This window comes from Astyanax mexicanus, chromosome 4 (genome assembly GCF_023375975.1).
Source record: "Astyanax mexicanus isolate ESR-SI-001 chromosome 4, AstMex3_surface, whole genome shotgun sequence".
Taxonomy (NCBI): Eukaryota; Metazoa; Chordata; class Actinopteri; order Characiformes; family Acestrorhamphidae; genus Astyanax; species Astyanax mexicanus.
The window spans coordinates 6,051,093-6,067,500 of record NC_064411.1 but is presented as its reverse complement, the minus strand read 5'-3'; the positions used below and the strand labels follow the sequence as shown (position 1 = coordinate 6,067,500).

General features: G+C 36.8%; 3 protein-coding genes across 7 annotated transcripts in view; 1 reads left to right on the top strand and 2 right to left on the bottom strand.

The window, feature by feature from the left end:
* Positions 1-16,408, bottom strand: part of LOC125801167 (zinc finger protein 484-like) — a 634,928-nt gene that overhangs the window by 477,660 nt on the left and 140,860 nt on the right. The window lies entirely within an intron of this gene.
* The window catches only part of LOC125801331 (zinc finger protein ZFP2-like), a 75,362-nt gene that overhangs the window by 23,548 nt on the left and 35,406 nt on the right, over positions 1-16,408 (bottom strand). The window lies entirely within an intron of this gene.
* Positions 1-16,408, top strand: part of LOC111190810 (NLR family CARD domain-containing protein 3) — a 31,342-nt gene that overhangs the window by 2,242 nt on the left and 12,692 nt on the right. Inside the window, exons 5-11 of the mRNA XM_049478439.1 lie at positions 2,492-2,599; positions 2,734-2,847; positions 6,143-6,191; positions 6,389-6,578; positions 6,832-8,632; positions 9,269-9,442; positions 10,467-10,640. Of these exons, the coding sequence (XP_049334396.1) occupies positions 2,492-2,599; positions 2,734-2,847; positions 6,143-6,191; positions 6,389-6,578; positions 6,832-8,632; positions 9,269-9,442; positions 10,467-10,640 (2,610 nt within the window). The remainder of the gene's footprint in view (positions 1-2,491; positions 2,600-2,733; positions 2,848-6,142; positions 6,192-6,388; positions 6,579-6,831; positions 8,633-9,268; positions 9,443-10,466; positions 10,641-16,408) is intronic.

Genomic DNA, 16,408 nt, shown 5'->3' with positions numbered 1-16,408 from the left:
TCGCGATATATATTTTCCTCGATTACACTGATAAGCTGGGTGATAGGATTCGATAAACTTTATTTTCTATTTCCCGTTTAAGCTGTGCTGCGAACAGGTGTAGCACGCGATCGGGCAGCACGCTTTACCACTTTCCGTGTAAATTAACGTTAACTTCAGCACGAGTGATGGGTTAGTATATAAACACACAGAAAAGCAGCACTTTCCATCTTTTTTCCTAACCCTCACTGTTTCTGTTAGAAAACCCTGAGGGCAGAATTCTCCTGTTTCTGTTTCTCCTCTGACTCTGATTACTTTGTGTTTTTAGTTTTTAACAGGTAGAGAGTCTGTTGTGCTGGATATTTTACTAAATACAGAAGATTATATAATCTGTGTAGCTGTATTTGAACAGAACTAAACATTGCTGTTACTGAACTGGATGAGTTTTAAATACACTTGTTAAGTAATGTAAGTCTAGTCTACTGAAAGCCAGTAATGTTAGTATAAATCTGTACTGCAGGAGAAGTGGATCATTTCAGAAACTTGACTTTATTCCTTCCACCTCCATTACAGGTCACTTGCTTTAAAATATGTAAATGTTAGCATTATTTAAATATTTTAAAGCAAGTGACCTGTAATGGAGGTGGAAGGAATAAAGTCAAGTTTTTATTCAAGCTAGTCAAGCTATTATTTTAATAAACATTAGCAGTACATAATCTCAAAATAACAACAAATATAAAACCGAAAAACAGTAAAACATATGTAATACATACTCTTTATATGACCAAAATTTATTAGACTAAAATGTTTGTTTTCATCGACTAAAACTTGACTAAAATTAATAATATCCGATAGACTAGAATGTAATTAAAACTATTATACATTTTAGTCAAAAGATTAAGACTTTAACTACATCAAAACCACCTGTCAAAATGAACACTGATATTACTCTTGTATTTTGCTTTTTGTAGCTGCCTGCATTCAGGGAGGGGAATAATCCCTTGATTAAATATAATTTTAGAAGTGCTATGGGAATTTAAATTAAACAGACAAATAATGTAAAGGGTCTGTTTGTTTTTTTTGAGTTTATATATTTCTTAATATATGGGCCATATATGTCTTAAGGGCCAAACAAATTGGGGGGGGGGGGGGTGGGGGGGTTGGGTTCCGGACCTGTGTGGATGTATAATGACTTTTTAAAATAAATTTAAAAGCTGTCTGAGCACCTTGTACCCACCTGGCAAGATGTGGATATCCTAGTGTCTGTCCACAAGGCTCTGAGTCTGCTAGTGATTTTGGTCATAACTCCCATATTCTCTCACTTATGAGTAAAAAGAAACCTTTAAGTGTAACAGAACGTTATTTGATTTATATTGTGATACATATCGATATCGGCTGATATGGAAAACTATATCGTGATAAGACTTTTTTCCATATAGCCCAGCCCTAATGTAAAGTAGTTTTATATTTTAATGATTTCAGCTCTAATCCAGGAGCTGTGATCTGCATGTTTTACAGTTTTAAACTATTACGAACAGAGTTCTATTAAAAACAGAGAAACGCTTAACAAACCAGCCTGTTATTCTTATAGTAGAATGTGTTTCTAATCTGTATTTAAAGTAAAGATCTGCCTTTAATATCTAATAGTTAATATTAATACTTATTATTCCATATTGTAGTGTAGAGTGTAAATATGTTTAATTCTGGCACAGTAACAGTATTAGGTGGTTTCTGTAGTGATCTTATGTTGTTGCTATGGTGGTTGCTATGGTATAGGGGTGGTTGCTGAGCTGTTTGCAGCTGGCGAGGTTCAATAACCAGAACAGAGCTGCTCTGGTTCAGGATGGTGGAAAGAGGATCTGGTCCAGATTTTTGAACATAAATGTGACGATTTGATCAAAATCTGGATCGGATTTGTCTGTAGTGAAAGTGAACTCTGAACCAGATCCATTGTGAGGATCCGTCTCGGATTTTACCACACGCTGTCTGGGTTTACATTAGTATTAGAAATGAGGAAATCCTGATGTGCTGCATTTATATAGATCAGATGGAAGTGATTGGGTTTGATATTAAAGCTGTGGAATGAAGCTTCTCACAGAAAGACTTGTTCTATTCTGTTCTGATCTGTATCTCTGTTAGAGTTCAGTATAAAATATACCTTTTAGTTTATAATACAGTATAATTGTGTAATTGTGTAACTCTTACCAATACATGTTATTAACTAGTCACAGATCTATAAAATACATATAGTAAATATGATCTAATCAGGTGATGACATTGTGACATCATAACAAACACACAAATATATTCAACAGTATTGTTAAATAAATTAAAATATGTATATTTATTAGACGAGCGTTTTTCAGTTTGGGGAAGCTGACAGAAAGCTTCGGGACGCTTCTGGGACGGTTATGAAGAAGTTAGTCTGGAACCTGTGAATAAGTTTTAGTAAAGGAACACATTACTCCACAGTTTACTCTCATCATGGTTCATCATGAAGATCTGTTTACAGGGAGAAGAGAGCAGCATCTCCAGCCCCCAGTGGAGTGTCTATGAAGAGTGATTGGTCCATGGAGGAACCTCTAAAGTTCAGCAGTGGAGGAGGAAGCTCTGGGTCTCGGTACATCACTGCACTAAACTACTGTTCTGTTCTGAGAGTGAAGCTCTTCAGTTCCTGATCTTTATTAAAGATGTGCTGTGTGTTGGAGTTTCACTGTGTAAATGCTGGAGTTTCACTGTGTTTAATGTTAACAGAACTGAAACCCAGAGAGGAGCTTCTCCAGAACCCAGCTGTGTTTCTATGAAGAGTGACTGGTCCTTTGGGGAATGTCCTAATTTCAGCAGTGAAGATATGACCTCTGACCCACAGTGAGTGAAACATCACTTACATCATTTACTGATTTTTACTATAATTTATATTTTTAAACCATATAACACACACACACACACACACACAAGAGGTCAGTGTGAGATTCTCTGTATGTAATGATCAGTGTACACAGCTGGGTGGGATGGGGAGGCGGGGTTTAGATTAGACTGACTGATGTCAACAATAAGAGTACATTACAATATCAGCTATAGGTTGGAGAATTACACATATCTATATAAGGGGTGTGCGATACTGATAAAAACAATATCTAAATATTTTTTTTTATTTGTCATAAAAAAACATAATAAAATATTGAACAGTGCACCATGTGACCTATCCTTGAATAAAAGCATCAGTGTTAGATTGGCAAAACTAAATTATATTTATACAAGTTATATCAATCAAATTAAAACATTAATTGTATTAATCACAACAATATTCTGTGAAGGGACAACAATCATTGTGCAGTGTGTTGTGTTTGGCAGACTAGATTATTTTTTGTTTTATTGCTAATGTCAGTTTAAATGAGAATATTTTAATGTGCTGAGTAACTGACTTTAACTGAGCTTTAATGGATGAAATAAACTCTAGAGTAGCTCCATATTCCACAAAAGTAATAATAAATAAATAATATTCTATGAAAATAAATAAATGAAAATCTGACATTGATTTTGAACTGTGTGTGACCCCGAGAACATTCAGATGATTATATTTATCCATATAAAAACACTTAAATAAATAATAGCTCGACTACGCCACCTGTGGAATTTCACCTCTGGAAATATGGTTCAAATACACCTTTATAGCACACAGGTTCATTTGAGAGGAAATAAAATTTACTGGCTGCCAAATTCTTTTAAAATGTTACCATCAAATGTCAATTTAAATTATGCACACTTGGGCTATTTAGGCTAGGTTTACAGTTGAGAATACACAAATCACACACACACTACAAAACCTCCAATAAAGATGACTCCATCACAGCAACCCCAGTGTAAGAGAAGTGAAGAGGAAAAAGGAAACTCCCAAGAGGATAACCAGTCAGCCCAAAGGAGAACTTGTGCTGAAGTTCTATGAACAGAGTAAAAATAGACAGATGGTTAATAATTTATATCACAGGTTATACCAGTTGACCCAAGCCACTATCAATAATGAAACACATAATTCAACACCAAAACCCAGGGTACAAACAGGGTTGACCCAATAACACAATATTAAACAAATATAATAACCAAAAAAATATTAGGATCAAAAATAAATAAAATCCAAACGAAAATAAAGAAGAGAAACAAAATTAATAATTCAACCCCATGGACTAGATGCCGAATTAGAGCAGTCAATTATAAAATATCAAATCGGATTAAATACAATATAGGCAAAACAGCCCAGGCCAAACACCAGCCTAGGCAAAACAGCAGCAGACACTAGGGAAGAGAGTGTGCTTAATGCCACCTCGACACGGTCAATGGGGCACTTCAATGGGACACCTAAAAACAAAACAATTTATACAAATAAGGAAAAATATTAAAAAAAAAGGAGCCCTTAACCCCACAACTAAGCAAACCCACCTTTAAGCTGGAATCAATATAAATACTTGCTTTAGGTCATCCTGCTTTCAGTATCTGAAGTAATAGGCTCGTTTCATGCACAAATCTACAAAACAAACAATCCCCATTAAAACAAAAGAGCCCAGAAAAACTTCTAAAGAGATTAAAGGTGAATCTTAAGCTCGAGGAGCATCAGTGTCAGATCACACCATCTCAATCCTATTGAGCATCTTTGGAAGGAGCTGAAACATAAAGCCGTCTGGAAAAGGCTCTTTCAAACCTGAGACAGCAGGAGCAGATAACTCATGAGGAGTGGACCAAAATACCTGCTGAGAGCTGCAGGAATCGTTTAATTGCAGTGATTACCTTAAAAGGTTGTGCAACTAAATATTAAATTAATGGTTACAATTTTTTATGCCCAGGCCTGTTTCATGAGATTTTTATATATATTTTAAATAATTCCGTTGAAGCATGGCTGAAAAGCAATATATGACTTTCATATGTTCATTTTCATAGCATTTTTATTTATTATTACTTTTGTCAGATTCTAGTTATTTCTGTGACCAATGTGGGTTTTTCTTTTATTAACCGCGGGGTACCAACAGTTTTGTCCATGTGTGTATGTGTGCTCTGTTCTGTCCTCTTTTATGCTAAATTAAACCCAATTAATGCTACTTCTGCTGAAATTGCTCTGCTAACGTATCTAAAATATTATTGATGGTAAACTAAAGCTTATATAAGCGCTGGATCGTTTCTCCTAACTGTACGAAAAATATTCTCCACTCAAAGCTTTACGACACATTAGCGCCATTTGGTGGCCAAACCACAAAGCTTTATGTGTCTGGTGGAAAGTTTTCTAAATTTCTAATTATTGTTCAGTGCATTTAAACCATGCTGTTTATTGTTTCTTTAATATCATTGAATAAAACTTAATAATCTGTTGTGCATATATTTATCATCTCAGTTGCTGGGGTGAGTACATACATCCAGTAATGGGAGAATGTGTTTTAGTACAATACATAGACCAGTAATGTATTCAGAATAAATTAGAATACACTTTAAAACATACTATGTTTATTAAAATTCTGGAAAACCTTTTAGCTGTTTTCTTTCTAATTACTTTCACATTTCTGCTGAGCTGCTGAGCTACAGCTACTGATTGCTCACCTGAATGTTTGAGTATAAATACCCCTTAGTTTCAGCTATTAGTTGCTGAGTATTGAATCTTGGTTCCCTAGCTCTTCTACGACACGTATCTCTTTGTTATTCTGCCTTATCGTTTATTGACCCCTTTCTCTTTTACTGTTTACCCTTTTTGCCTTGCTCAGTTTATTGTTTGTTGCTTTCTGTTGCTTGTTATTAGACCACCCTTCTGCTTATTCCACTTCTGTCTATTTCTCTGTGTACCGTCCCTGCTTTCTCCTCTCTACTGGTATGTTGTTTGTTTATGCTGGCTTTATGTTACTGACCCTGCCTGCTTTAGACTATCCTTATCTGCTTGTCCCTTTTGTTAATAAACTGTTTAAACTGTTTGACTCATATCAGTGTGTGTCTCTCCTGGTTCTGGTATTCCTGATACATTTATTTACATTTTATTTTAATTACAGATTAATCTTTTCTTTGTATCTGTTATTTGCTGCTATTCTTTATTTTATTAATAATCTCACCATATTTTATTGAAACACGTTTTTTAAATCATCTGATTTAATAATGTGGATTACAGTGTGGCTTTTCTGTTCATCCACAGTGAGAAGAAAAAAAACTTTTCCAGAAAAGAACTGGACCACATATTCAAGGTTAGTACTGAACCATATATATGATGTGCATCTCCCTGATTTATTTTACATATAAATGTAACTTTACTTTAAAGTTTTAATAATACCTTTTACACATCAGAGCATCCATAACTCCTTTTGTCCTCAGATCAGTGTCATCATCTCTCTCTCTGTACTGTAACAGCTTTACTGATTCTCTGATGTTTGTTCTTAATCAGGAGCTGCAGGAGAAGTTTATCTCTCTAGTGAAGAACGAGCTAAACACGTTTAAGAAGCTCCTGAGTCCAGATTACACAGCATGCTCTGAGGGAGAGGTGGATGATGATCATAAGGAGGGGGTGCTGAAGGTCACACTGCACATCCTGAGGAACATGAATCAGACAGACCTCGCCAACACACTAGAGAGCAGTAAGAGTTCTGGGTCATGAGAATGGGGACCAACTTAAAGGGCTAATTTATTTCCTCAGAGGAGTTCTGCTTTTCAAATTAGAATAATAAGCAGTAGTTAACTGGATTTTGTAATTATAAGATATTGTGTCACAGCATCAAATGTATCCTTAAACCTAATAATTATCTACTATATCAAAGTTGTTCTACACAGGGGTCTTTCATGAAGATCACAGCTAATTACATTTTCTTTATTCTCTTCCTCTGTTATCAGAATTAGCCCCAGCATGCCAACGAAAGCTCAAATCCAAGCTGAAAAATAAATATCAGATACTTAATGAAGGAATATCGGGCCATGTAAAGTCAGCACTTCTGAATGAGGTCTACACAGAGCTCTACATCACAGAGGGAGATGGAGGAGATGTCAATCAGGAACATGAGGTGAAACAGATTGAAGCTGCATCCAGGAAAAGGAAAACAGAGGAAAAACCAATCAAATGCAACGACATCTTTAAACCATTACAAGAACAGAAACGACCCATCAGAACTGTACTGACTAAAGGAGTTGCTGGAATTGGAAAAACAGTCTCTGTGCAGAAGTACATTCTGGACTGGGCTGAAGGAGAAGTAAATCAGGACATTCTCTTCATATTTCCACTTCCTTTTAGAGAGCTGAATCTGATGAAGGAGAAGAAGCTCAGTCTGGTAAATCTTCTTCAGAGCTTTTTCCCAGAAACACAAGATTTAAAACCAAGACATTATAAGAGCTACAAGGTCATGTTCATTTTTGATGGACTGGATGAGTGTCGATTGCCTCTAGATTTCCAGAACAATGAGAACTTGGTGAATATAGAAGAGCAAACCTCAGTGGATGTTCTGCTGACGAACCTCATCAAGGGGAATCTGCTTCCCTCTGCTCTCCTCTGGATCACCTCTCGACCAGCAGCGGCCAATCAGATCCCTCCGGAGTGTTTTGATCAGGTAACAGAAGTGCGGGGTTTCAGTGACCCTCAGAAACAGGAGTACTTCAGTAAGAGGATCAGAGATCAGGACGTGGCCAACAAAGTCTTCACACACATCAGGTCTTCAAGAGGCCTCTACATCATGTGCCACATACCGGTCTTCTGCTGGATTACAGCCACTGTTCTAGAGAGAATGCTGAGTGAAGCTGAAAGTGGAGAAATTCCCAAAACCCTGACGCAGATGTTCACACACTTCCTGATCTTTCAGATCAAACACAAGAGCCAGAAGTACAGTGGGAAAAGTGACATTGATCCTCAGCAGACTAGAACAAGTATCCTGGCTCTGGGGAAACTGGCGTTCCAGCAGCTGGAGAAAGGAAACCTGATCTTCTATGAGGAAGATCTAAAAGAGAGTGGTATCGATATTAAAGAAGTGTCAGTGTACTCAGGAGTGTGTACCCAGATCTTCAGGGAGGAACATGAGCTGCACCTGGGGAAGGTCTTCAGCTTTGTACATCTGAGCGTTCAGGAGTTTCTTGCTGCTTTATATGCATTTCTCTGCTTCATTGACAGAAGCGTTCTGAATCAGCAAACCACTAAAAACCAAAACACTGAACTATCTGAACTCTTCAGCAGGTCATCAATGACTGACTTCCTCAGCAGTGCCATAGACAGAGCCTTACAGAGTGAGAGTGGACACCTGGACCTGTTCCTTCGTTTCCTCCTGGGTCTCTCACTGGAGTCTAATCAGAATCTGTTACGAGTCGTACTGACACAGACAGAGAGGATCTCTGACAGCAATGAGGAAACAGTCCAATACATCAAGGAGAAGATTGAGAAGAACTCATCTCCAGAGAAATCCATCAATCTGTTCCACTGTCTGAATGAACTGAATGATCATTCTCTGGTGCAGGAAGTGCAGAAATACCTGAGGAGAGGTGGTGACCGTCGTCTTCAAAAGGCCAGACTCTCTCCTGCTCAGTGGTCAGCTCTGGCGTTTGTTTTGGTGAACTCAGAAGAAGAGCTAGAAGAGTTTAACCTCAGTAAATATGATCCATCAGAGGAGTGTCTTCTGAGGCTGCTGCCAGTAGTTAAAATATCCACAAGAGCTGTGTGAGTATTTTTATTCAGGCCTTCACACAGTTTTTAATCAACTGCTGATGTGTAGAATCAGTTTCCATTTAATCACAGGTGGATTCACATTATTCACATTATCACATATAAGCATTCATTCTCCTTTTTTGTGTAATAATAATTAAACCATCATTTTAATGTAAACAGTACATGAAGTTTCTGTCTTAGACTGATTAAATACAATCTTTAAAAAAAGGTTTTGTTCAAGTTATATGTTTTTGTTAAAATAAATGCACATCTCTTGCAGATCCACTCTAAAGTAGCACTGGGTGATTTGACTAAAAAATCATATCTCAATATGCTTTGGAGAAATGATGATTAGCAATACAACATAACAATTTCATATAGAACATATATTTTAAGTGTCTGTATTTATTTCTAATATATATACATATATGTGCAAGAAGGTGTAATGTTCAAGTTGATAAACGTTTTCTTTTCTATTTTAACTCATTATAATCTGTCCCTGGTGAACTGTATGCCCATGCTGATCACCAGCTCTTTAGACAGACAATACATTTCACAGTTTAATTCTATTTTCTATTCTTTGTCAATCCATTCAAGTATTCTTCTTTGAGTTTATTGTAAAATCATTAGTTTATTCTTGATTTTTAGACTAGCTTCATGTGACCTTGGAGTAAAGACGTGTGGAAATCTGGAATCAGTTTTAAACCTGGAAAACTCCACCCTGAAAGAGCTGGACCTCAGTAACAACAACCTGCAGGATTCAGGAGTGGAGCTGCTCTCTGCTGGACTGAAGAGTTCACAATGTAAACTGCAGATTCTCAGGTCAGTGTTTCAGGTTATCACAGAGCAAAATAACAAACAAGACAACAAATAAAACCGTAATTAATTAAAGAAACTAAATTACACAGAAGGATGTGCAAGGTTAGTCTGAACAGGCTATACTTTCCAGGTTGGCAAAGGAGAGGAGCCCTAAACAACTCTCCCTGCTCAGACTTTTCCATGCCCTTTAATTTGTCATGATACTGCATCTACAGACTAAATACAAAAAGAGTAATTGTACTCTTTCATGCTCATTTCCTTTTTTCTTTTAACTTTTATGTATGTGTGTATGTATGATAGGAAATGTAAAATGTCCACATCAAAAAAAGACATACAACATAGTTCATACATGAGCTAAAAGCACCACATATATGTTATTACTTGCAGAAAAAAATGAATAAAAGAAAGAAGCTAGGTCCAGCATTCTCTGTGGTAAAGCACAGCACACACTCAGGTTTACCGCACTCTCAGCATAGCTATACACGTAAAAGGGCAGTGCACCTTTTGTAAGAAGCTCTTAAAGGAACAGTGTACATATTACTGAATACTGGCGATTACATATTTCCACCAGGCCATTTAAATTGTAATAAGGTCTTTTCCCCATTGTAAGCATGTGTGCAATAACATACACTTCCTGAGTCCATTCCACTTCACCATGCATTCTTTATTCCAGCGGCCCACGTTAGCTTCATCTCCCCTCAAAAATACAAGTATATAATAGTATTTTAAATGACACCATTAATAATTGCATTTTACATTTCTTACATTCATTCTTTTATTTACATTTAAATATCCACTATAAAAACTTGTCTTAAGAAGAACAAATGTAATTGCAGTTAATGTTGTCATGATTAATCTGATTAGATTTCTTAATCAATTGACACCACTAGAAAAAAATATTAAATGTGGCATGTACAAAAGTAACAGCATAATACATGTTACATTTAGGAAATCACTAAAATGTGTTATTTAAACATTGAAGTCATTGTAAAATCATTTGTGTTTGTGTTTATTCTTACATTTTCAGATTAGCTTTGTGTAATATAGGAAGAAAGACGTGTGAAAATCTGGAATCAGTTTTAAACCTGGAAAACTCCTCCCTGAAAGAGCTGGACCTCAGTAACAATGACCTGCAGGATTCAGGAGTGGAGCTGCTCTCTGCTGGACTGGAGAGTTCACAATGTAAACTGCAGATTCTCAGGTCAGTGTTTCTGTGATTGTTCATTTGAAATTATTTGGGCTGTCAGCATTAAATCATTAACATACTCTGTTAAGTTGGAATCAGTAACGCGCTACAATTTTTTTTAACCCAAGTTTGACCCCAACTTCTGCCGTAATCTGCTCCGCCTCCACCCAACATGCAGATTTCTTTTGTGGTTAAACACTTTAATGCGGTGTCCAGCTGTAACAATCTGGTTCAGACTTCCAGCTCAGAGCTTTGTTGCTCTCTCTCCATCTCTCTCTCCGTTTGTGCCAAAAGTTTTACACAAAAAAATAAAATCCGCAATCAAAATGTTAGGAATCAAAAGCAAAAATTGTATGTTGCAAATTCAAAAGAGAAAAAATATATAGCAAATATGTATTTTTAATTATACTTGGTTACTTTGTTTCAGTTTGGATTTTGCCAGTCTTTGCTTTCATTTTTGTGTTTTTGTGAATTTTTTGTGGAGTTTTTTGGATTTTTCTGTTAAAGACTTTTGCTTCTGGAATCTCTCCTTTGCTTCTGCTTTAGTCTTTTTTCTGAGTTTTGGCACACTTTTCACAGGTGGGCGGGGCTTAGAAGAAGGCGTTCCCCTTGAACCTCCATTGGTCAGCTGGTTCTGGACTGACCACTGAGACTGACCACGCCCACCCCGTTAATTTCAAGCGTCCTTCCAAACACGGAGAGCAAAAAGCTTCCAGTGCACAGCAGCAGCAGCAGATTGTGTTTACAATTAAATTTTATTCAAATGTTCTGTTTAATGTTATATTATGTTATATTATTCTCTGTTTCACTCCATTAAAAAGCTCACATTAGCGTGCTAAATTTTCATGCACAAAGTAGGTAACTAGCTAACTGACTAGCTCAATGACTAGGTATCTCACTAGCTCACTGAGTAGGTAACTCACTAGTTCACTGACTAGGTAATTAGCTAACTCACTAGCTTACTGGCTAATTAACTCACTAGTTCAGTGAAGAGGTAACTATCTAATTCACTAGCTCACTGACTATGTAACTATCATACTTTGTGCATGAATATTTAGCACATCTCGCTAATGTGAGCTTTTTAATGGAGTGATACAGAGAATAATATAACATTGAACAGAATGTTTGTATGAAAATTAATTGTTAAAGTATCTGCTGCTGCTGTGCACTGGAAGCTGTTCGCTGTAAAGGATAATAACTGTAAAGGATAATAAAATAACCAAGTATATTTAAACATATATATTTGCTATATATTTTTCTCTTTTGAATTTGTAACATACAATTTTTGATTTTGATTCCTAACATTTTATTTTTTGCCCGCCACCCCTCTTCGGAGAACCAATAAGACTTTATTCTTATTAATACAAACCTCTGATAACTGAGGTCACTGTGCAGAGGGAGGACATAACGATGTGTATATATACAAATTAAACCAAATAGAAAACAATATATAGGAGAAGAGAAGAGAGATATAAAAAAACACAAAAGAAGAAGTTGTGCCCTTGGAAAAAAAAATAAAAAAAGTTATTATAATATATATAAAATATATAAAAATTATTATAGTATGGCTTCCTATATTTTTCCATTTATCCATCCCTAACATAATAACACACAGAATAACAAAAAAATAAGTAAGTAAATAAAAATATGTTGAATGTGTTATGTGACTGTGTGCATGTGTGTGTGTGTGTGTGTAGGAACATTCATGTAGTGTTGATATATGGATGATGTGGTTATAGATACAGGGGTGATACCGTTCCGGTGCCGCACCAGAAATCTGGCGTAGCGTGGCTCTGAAAAGGAAAAAAAACAAAAAAACCCTCTGCTCAACAATAAGTGAGCTCCGCGATACAGTTAAAAAGATCCTCGTGTTACAAGATTGGGGTTCAGGTGCCTTTAAAAAATGTATGTGAAGCGCACTATATTTTGTTTAGATCAGTTTGGCGGAGGCAGCGGCAGTGTGTGATTAGGAGCAAATTAGGGTTAGGTGGCTGCTGCTTTCTCCGCCTCGTGTTAGGTGAGTTAACATCCACGGCTCTCCCCTCTGTTCTCTGAATGCTAGCTACGTTTATGTTTGAGTGCTTAGAACTGCTAATAAATGAAAGAAGTGCTTGGGAACTCACCCTGGACTCCTGTGACTTGCTTTGAAAGAAAACCAAGTGAAGTAAAAGTGGGTATCAACCTAGAGCAGTTATCTCTAGCCCAAAGAACTACAAGTTCCACTGGTTCCCGTCCACGGCCGGGAGAAACAACTGCCAGGAGAAAAAAGGTGACACGCGCGACAGTAGGTGAGTTCCGCGGTACAGTTAAAAAGCTCCGCGCGACAGTAGGTGAACTCCACGGTACAGTTAAAAAGCTCTGCGCGACAGTAGGTGAACTCCGCGGTACAGTTAAAAAGCTCCGAGCGACAGTAGTTGAACTCCGCGGTACAGTTAAAAACCTTGTGGCTCAGGAGGTCGCAGGTTCGAACCCCCACTCATGCAGCTTTGCCATCAAGCTGTCGGTGCTCAGAAGGAGCAAAATTGGCTCTGCTCCCTCTGGGTGGGTAGATGGTGCTCTCTCCCCACATCACTCCAAGGGTGATGTCTGTAGCACAGGGCATCTGTGAGCTGATGTACCGGAGCCGAGCCGCTGCGCTTTCCTTCAAGCGCACTGTGATGCTGCTTGGCAATGCTGCATCAGCAGCAGCTCGAAAAGAAGCGGTGGCTGACTTCACATGTATCGGAGGAAGCATGTGTTAGTCTTCACCCTCCTGGTGTGTTGGGGCATCACTAGGGATAGGGGGAGTCCTAATGAGTGGGTTGGGTAATTGGCCGTGTAAATTGGAGAGAAAATGGGAAAAAAAACCTTGTGGCTGTGTTACATTGATGAGTGTTTCCAGTTTTAAGAAATGAATTCAGGATTAGTTAACCATGCTAGAAATTCTTCATTCATTATTGTGGCACTGTCACTATGTTGCAAAAAGATTTAATACAGTAAGGAACCTAAGTTTATTGTTTTAAACAAATGTTCTATTTGTCCTTTCACTAATAGTTACTGTGCACATTTTAATGTTTTATTTTATAGTTACGGCTGGTAAACAGAGGCGTCTCCGCTTTCCGACGCTGCAGGTCAGCAGGCAGTAGGCTTTCTAATCGCGATGTCTTCAGAATTTGCAAAAATTAAAATAAATGATTCTCAGAGCTTCATTCGAGCTTCCACAGCAGTAGAATTTAGATTATCAGCCCGAGTCTGACCCGATTCCCGACCTGTACTCACACATGCGCTCCTCCACTTCGCATTACGCACTTGTCTTACAGAGCTTTGTGTAGCTAAATAGCCAACAAAATGGAGCCCTCTGAAGCTAAATTTGGTCCAATGCAAGGACAGTCAGTGGTATGGAGCTAATACAAGTTAATTGTTGATAGAAACAACACGTTCGTAGAGTTAAGTGCAGAGTGCTATACGGTTAAAATAAAGGCTATAAAATAAGGCTATATGCTTAAAATAAAATAAAAAATCTTTTGTTCTGAAAGTATTTTATATTCTTATATATTGTTAATTATATATTTATAAATTATAATAATTATTAAGTTATTAAAAATAAATTAATTATAAATTATTGTTATTGTTATTTTGGTTTAATGAGTGTGCTGGGAACAGCCATTTTTTGTGTTTTTGCCCAGGCTATTTGCTAAATATTAAAATGTTCGTTTGTTAAGAAAGTAATTTATATTCCTGAACCATGTTAAATGATATTAGATTAGAGGAAGGTCATTCAGATATCATTTTTGTGGATCATTTCGCATTGTTGGTGTTTTAATCTTTTGGAAATCTGTTCTTAATACAGTTTATTTTTTTAAATAATAGGTCTTCTTCAACATCATTCTGAACAGATTTTGCTCATTTAAACTGTTTTAATTGGGTCGTCGGGTCGGGCTCGTGCATATTCATTCCTCATGTTTACAAAAAAAAACACTGCATAAAATTACTTTTATGGTGTTCCAGTTCTTGTATTCTTCCTCTTAGTGCTTCCTTCTCATTTGCATTTCTAACTGCATACGCTGGTATTCGTTTTTACAGCTAGAATCGAACATGGACAGTTTCCATACCAAGATGGAAATGATCTGTGTTTTCGTGAATAACACTGTAGACATAAGGCAAAAATAAAAAAACATTATCTAAAATATGACAATAAGGTCATACACAGACTATAAAAATGTTTGAATAATGTGTCAACATTTACGCCTACGTGCTGTATGTTGTGCCCCCCCCCCCTTGGAACAGGAAAAAAAAGTAGATTTATAATGGATGTGTGTAGGTTTTCTGTTAAAGACTGATGGAGTCACTGATGTAGGAGGTTGTTTAATGCTGACCAGGTTTTTATGTGTTCATGAGTTCTGTTTCTGAGAGATGCAGATATTTTTTCCATTTCTATGTGTTCTGTGAGTTAGTTTTCCCATTGACTGATGGTGATTTTTGTCCTTGATTTCCAGTTTGTGAGAATTGTTTTTTGACGATGGTTAGCACCACCAAAAGTGCTCTGCTTTCCTCCTGGTTTAGGTTTGTGGTTCATGTGTTAAGCAGGCAGAGTGATGGGGATGGAGAGATTGGCTGTTTAAATAGTGGAGTTAGCCGAGTTATAACAAGCTGCCAGAAGTGTTTGATTGGTGGGCAGTACCATAGAGCATGTATGTATTTGTCTGGAGTGTTTAGTGAGCAGTGTATGCAGATTTCTGAATCTACTAGTCCCATTTTATGTAACTTTTGCTTAGTGTAGTGTACCCTGTGAATTACTCTATATTGTATAAGGTGGAGGTTAGTATTGTTAGTCATGGTGAATGTGTTTTCCATAATGTTTCTCCAGAAATCAGCATTGGGGGTAATTAAGATATCTTCTTCCCATTTTTTTATTGGGATAGCGACTGTTTGGTCTAATTTGAATAAAAGCCTATATATTTTTGATAGAATTTTGTCTAAGGAAGAGATATTAAAGAATTCTGAAATTGGTGGGCTAAGTTCTAGTAATGCGTAATCTTTGATTTTTGAGTTTAACATAGATCTAAGTTGGAGATATTCCAAAAACTTGTTCCTCTCAATGCTATATTTCTGGCTTAGATGTGAGAAAGTAGCCGAGTTATTGTTGTGTAGAACGTGGTGTAAATGTGTAATACCTTTTTCTTTCCATTTTTGTAGTTTTGGGTTTTTTTGGTTGCAGGAAGTCGGGGTTGTGCCATATGGGTGAGTATTTAATGGGTGCACGTCTAGTGTTTGTGTTCTTGTGAATTTTCCACCAAGCTGTCAGAGTCGTAGATATAATTGGATTTTTGAAACAAGGGTGGCGATTGATTGTTGTGCTAATAAATGGTAAGTCTGAGATTTGTATTTCATTAATTGATGTTTGTTCTACTTTTCTCCATATTTCATCAGTTTGATTTGGTTTTATCCATTTAATAATGTACTTTAATTGGTTTGCAGAGAGGTATTGTTGGAAATTTGGAGCTTCTAGGCCTCCCTGAGTTCTTTGTTTTTGTAATGTGGTTAATTTGATTCTGGGTGGTTGTGGTTGTGAGTATGGGACACAATGAGTGATTGAACTGCTGTGTCTGATAAGTTCATGTTAAATGGTAGAACGGTGGATTTAGACCAGTTAATGGAATAATCTGAGATTTTAGAGAATGTTTTAATTATTTGTGTAGAAATAGTAGAATATCATCTGCATAAAGGCTGATTTTTTGTTCGGTAGTGTGGGTATGGATACCTTTTGATATTTGGGCATTGTTGTATAGCTGCTGCTAATGGTT